This window comes from Phalaenopsis equestris, unplaced genomic scaffold (assembly GCF_001263595.1).
Source record: "Phalaenopsis equestris unplaced genomic scaffold, ASM126359v1 Scaffold000513, whole genome shotgun sequence".
Classification (NCBI taxonomy): Eukaryota; Viridiplantae; Streptophyta; class Magnoliopsida; order Asparagales; family Orchidaceae; genus Phalaenopsis; species Phalaenopsis equestris.
The window spans coordinates 2,998,106-3,003,934 of NW_018164953.1; the positions used below are offsets into that span (position 1 = coordinate 2,998,106).

The window sequence follows — 5,829 nt, forward strand, 5'->3', positions numbered from 1 at the left end:
TATATATATATATATATATATACATATATATATATATATAGTAAAATGGAAAATAATTAGAAAAAAAAGCTAATCCCACAAGCAAGACTGAAGCCCCTCTTACTCAGGAGCTGATTTCACTCAAATATTGTAACCCATGTAACACCCTCACTAATGGGCACCAGCGAAAGCAACGGGAGGTCATTAAAAGTTTTTTGAGAGACCGAGTTAAATGGAGGGTCCTGTGCCACGACAAATGGTTGATCAATTAGATCGAATGTCAGGCTAGTTGACTAAATATTTTTTTTCTTATTGTAAAGGATCAAATTAAACGATCTCACCTGATTTGACAGTCAAAATATAAACTTGTTCATCTGCATAATGACTTTATTCTTCCTCTCACCTTTGAGGTGGCCTCATCCCTTTGGTTTCTCAAAGAAGTCAATCATAACCGTATTGGAAACATCACCGTATGGTTTCGATAAGTTCTCCATTGCAACACTTGAAAACCTTCCAACTCAAATGGGGAATGTTGCTAAGCAATTTTGGAATAGAAGAAGGTCCATCAGACAATATTTATAAAAACTGAAGGTACTGAAATCAAGGGAGTCCTATTATGAAATCATTAATTAAAATTAAATGTGATATTCTTTTACAATAAATTCTATTATTCATATTGCAACATCACTTTTAAGTAGTAAGAGAATTGAAAAACAAAAATATGTACATTAAAAATGAGACAACACTGATCTTAAGGAGACCTAATGATCCAGAATGGAAGATTAGAGCAAAGGTTAGTCCACTACTAGAAGATCCTATGGCCCACTTGACCGTCCAAACAAAGCCATATGAACAAAGCCAGTAAGGCAAAATTTATGAGATCGTGAAGTAAACAAAAAGACGACTGCATCATCCAAGCACAAGCCATTCGGCCAGAAATGAGAAAAAATAGTATTCGAGATAGGCACCACAAGAAAACAAACTTAATACGTTAGTCTACCCTTCAGCAGAGCTAATCCAAGGAAAAATTCAATTCCATCGTATCTCCTACCACCCCAAGGACACTCAAGAGGCTCCTCACCAAGGATCAATAATTGCAGCCAGGGTAGATCAGTTAATCACGCATGACAACCAAGCTCAACCGATCAAGCCGTTCCCGTCAACCCAAAAGCATCTAAGCTTAGCTGACCGAGCCAAAAAAAACAGTTGAACAATAAGCTCATACAAGTAAAATACCAGAAATTCCCTCAATACATGCCCCTTTCAAATAAAAACAAAAATATAATATCATCATTATGGACTCTCATCAATAAATTGATTGAACATTTTTTCAATATGAAATGATTGATTATTATTCATTTCTCTCTATTTTTATCTCTTTATCTTTTTCTATCTTTCCTTTTTTTATGCTAATATAATTTTGGATTAAACATATTTCAATATTTACAAAATAATTTCTTTACTCCTAAAATTTGATCACTTTCTCATGAGCACTCCACATTCACTTTTAATAATTTTTATTTTTTTTTCAATTAATATGTTATAAATCTAGGGTCGTATTTTTGAACTGCACCCTATCAAATATGATAATTTACTTCATATAAAATGCAGTCAATAAAAACAAAACTAATATTACTTCCCAAAAACAAAAATTACAGACATCAAAATTTCCATTATTATTTATTCATTATTTTATTAAACCCACCTTCCCCCTTACTGTCAGATTTTGTCGGGGTATTTTAGTCATAAAACCAAACGATGCGAAACACCACTGTAGATCCCCAGCCGCGTCGTCTCGTACACCGGCAGTTCGTCCTGGAACCGCCCAACCGCCAGATTCTCCAACTCAAACAAATCAGAGCTCGAATCGCTCTCCGCATCCGCGTCCTCCTCCTCCTCCTCTTCCAGTTCCGATCTCCTCAACAACTCCGTCGCACTTCTTACCGGCGGCGCAGCCGCCGGGAGCGCGGGGGAAAGTCGATCTCCGCCGTACACACATTTGTGGCCGCAAGGACGGCAATCTTCATCGACGATCACACTAACTGGACAGAACCTCACGGTTCTCTTCTCCGACGCCGGCTGTCCCCTCGACGAAGGCGTCTTGCTCAAACAGGATCGAGAATAAGCCGACGGTGAAGAATATGCCGGCTTATCGACGCTGTCGACGGGGTTTCTTGAGACCTTGGATTTCGCAGGGAATAGAGAGTTGAGAAAGTTAGCGAGGCGAGCGCCGGGAGACGCAGGCGCTCTCCCTTTTCTTAGCTCGCTCAGTAACCGGCTACGAATCGAGCCGTGTCGTTCCTTCTTCGCTCTCATATCGTCGACTCTGGTGACGGTCGGCAGCTGCGGTTGCGGTGGGTATGTTGCAGGCCTGTTTCGGCAGGATCGGGCCAGGTTGGTTGATAATCTGGTTGGGGGAAGGCGGCTTGAGACCGATTCTGCTTCGGAGGAGGAGAAACCTCCGTAGCTTGACCCGTCGGAGGAGCTTGAGGTAGCGGTGGTCCAGTGTTCGGTACCTGATCGATTTGCTGTTTGTTTTGTCACAGAGCAGGGCTTCCTTCTGCTCCAGTACTCGCTTCCCGTTCGAGTCATTTGTGATTGGTTCAGCGGTGCAATCAATCTGCTGGGGTCGCTCTGTTTTTTCTTAGCAGAGAAAGAGTCTACTCCTCCGCTGGTGAAGTGTTCATCGTCGATGGAACGATAGATGGTGTCGAGGAGAGTAGAGGAGAAGGAGGGGTGATCTCGATGCCGACAATGTGGTGACCTCGAGACTCCATCTCGCCATATCTCCATTTGTTTTCTTACACAGTTCCTGATATTTGTTTCAGAATGGGGAAGCAGGAGGAAGAAGAAGAAGGGAAGGAGAGTTGAGGGATTGGAGCTGTGGGAAAGAAGGGCGGGGCTGGGCCTTTTGAGGCCGTCACGCGGGCCTGCATCTCTGAGCCTTTCCTTGGGCCCCTGGCTGATCCTATCCGTCCAATCTGATTAGGTGACTGGCTGGATGAGGCTGCATTGTTCCCGCCACCAACCGTAAGCTCACTCTCTGTTTTATTGCATTTAATGATAGGGTTGAAAAGCCTTTAGGTTTAATTCTTTCAAAATGAATATATTTTTGAAATTATAGATCATTGGAATATTGCCGGGCCAGGCTTGTTCGACTTTTAAGTAGTTTAAGTGGGTTCGGGCTAATTTTGTGGCCGATTTCTATTTAAAAACTAATAGTCAAACCTGCCCAAACTAAATGTCGGGCTGATCTGGGCCGACCCACCGGCCTTAAAAAGAAAGATCATTTTGTTATAAGAAAGGAAGAAGAAAAAGACTCTAATCATCACAATTCATGAATAATACATTCTACATTGTAAAGAGGAAATTTTTTACTTCCTCTTTATTGAAGAAATGACATTCATGAAGCTTTATTTAGACACAAAAAATGACTTTCTTGATACACAACAAAATTTAATACAAGAGTTGGTAGTTGATTGAATATCATCATAATTTACTCTACTATATATATGCATGCAAAAGCTTAAGAGGAAACACATAAAGGCAAAATATAATTTTGATATAAGTTCAATATTAAAAAAATTAACAACTTTTTTTCTTTTTCTTCTTCTAGAAAGAAACATAAATTAATAAATTCAAAAAGACAAAAGTAAAAAAAAGCACACACAAATCTATGCGAAATTCATAGTAGAATTTTGAGAAGTTTCCCTATTTCTCTGTAGCAGCTTGCTTCAAACGTGAAGCCACACATGCATTAAAATCTTAAACAAATTCAAACATATCACATAATTCTCATGCAATTACATATCTAACACCCATACATTTATATTTACATACATAACACTCAAATCGTTAGCATTACATAAAAAATTAGCATTACTCAAATCATATTTCTTAATAAATTTTGAGATTTTATGTTCGGACTGGGTTTTGGGTGGGCGGGTCCGATTTGGTTGTGTCATGCTTTGATTAAATCAAAACACGCTCAGGCAGAGTTGGAGCCGCAAAAAAAATAATTTTCCACACCCAAGCCCGCCAATTTTAAGTGAGCTTATGGCGAGTCTGTCAAGCCACCCAACCAACGCCCAGGTCTAACAGAGAGAAACAAAGAGAACGAGAGAGAGAAGGGAAAATGATATCCTAATGATCAATAGTGGACATTAACTTATAGCAAGTACATTGATCTTTCTTGACCTGTTTGACTAAGATTATGTAACCTTTTATTCACATAATGGTCACCTATGTATCGAATTAGGTGATGTGGTTCACAAAATTACATTGAAACCCCTACTCTATTAGGGACTACATGGGTGATGTCGATAATTTGCCTTGTTGGGCCCAAGGACCTTTTGGTGTCCTGGGATCAGTGAGTTAGTTGACTGGGAGAACGTGTCCGACCATATCGGTTGATTGTTTAAGTGGGGTCATCTGGTCGGCTAGCAACACGAGTGTAACTAGTTCACTGAAGTCGAGCGGACAATGCTGATTCGCTTGCCAGTAAATTGCCTGGTGGGAGTGTATATTTCCGGTCAACTCAAGCTGATTGAAGACTCAAATGGTGTGTTGGAGCTCTCTTATTCCTAATCTTTCAAACAATGAAAAAGGCATTAGGTTTATGCTTACTTTTGAATCACATAATGTATTTTCAATAATTTGATCTCTTATAGTGCAAGAAATGATAAAAACTACCTGAATCTTTTAATTTTTGTTGGATTTTTCTTTGAGTTATAGCACTGTTTTTTAGGTTGATGACTCATCGAACCACGTGAGAAGGACTAAGAGCGGGAGCTCGTGTCCCGTACTATAAGTTTGAATTTTGCATTGTTGTATAGACTCAGAACCGGGCGTGTATATGTGGAGCCCGACCGCTTTACTTCTTTCATGGGATATGTTGCTAACCCAGTGACACTTTGGCCTCTTTTATATATATTTAAAGTGTTTTCTCTTCTGTGTGCCTGTGTAATCCTGGACAGCTTTTTTATTATTTATTTCTATTCATTTGGGATCTCACGAAAAACATAATCTAGGTTCATTAAGGACCCTAACATTATAAAATTTCTATCTAAAATCCTAATAATAAAAGATTAAGATAATCCAAATTTTAGGATTAAAAAATTCAAAAAATTTGAAAACCTGTCTTTTATTTTATGCATAGCTTTTGGGCCAGTTTTAAAATAGGTTGTATGCATGGACATATCCCCAATCATATCTAACATGGCCTCTACACATTGGATTGTGGTAAATAACTGCACGATTTTACATGTCTTAACGGAACGCCTCTTGCTCTTCAACCCGGCTGACCCAATATAGTTTTTTACATAGGAGGTTGTCTGGTGCGTCTAAGGTGTTAGAAGGCTCCCCGACCCAGACGGGGAGTAAGTCCTTTTGTTGGAGTGTTTCCAGTTTGTAGTTGAACCTTCTTTACTTTCTCTTTCCTGAGCATCCTCGCTATTTCGGCGGGTATAAGTCTGAGTTCTTGGAGTTCCGGCCAATAGTCATACGATAGAGTCTCGTTCCTTTGATCTTAGGGCTACTGAGGTCCCTATCGACATCATAATTGATGGATTGCTGACCGGAGATCTTTGGTCATGTTCAGTCGACTACCTTCATGCCGGGTAGACTTAGGGTCCTATTGGATTTGGATGACGGGTCAGTGGTGCCTCGACCTAGCTACCTCTACCTCTTAGGATCACTCCTTCCTACCTTTGACTACCCATGGGGAGCCCTATCTAATCATTTGGCTTTGTTGTTATCATTTTAATGGCCTAAAGCTGATAAGCTACCGCTCTTTTGGGATATGACGATTTGTGATCTGCCCTTAAGGCCAGGATGTGCTCAATTTCATTG

At 39.9% G+C, this 5,829-nt stretch overlaps 1 protein-coding gene across 1 annotated transcript; it reads right to left on the reverse strand.

Annotated features, from left to right (window-relative positions):
• Window positions 1-1,722: 1,722 nt before the first annotated feature.
• On the reverse strand, window positions 1,723-2,772 carry LOC110028498 (protein BIG GRAIN 1-like). The gene has a single exon (XM_020730366.1). It carries the CDS (start codon window positions 2,770-2,772, stop codon window positions 1,723-1,725), a length of 1,050 nt encoding a protein of 349 aa, XP_020586025.1.
• Window positions 2,773-5,829: the final 3,057 nt, after the last annotated feature.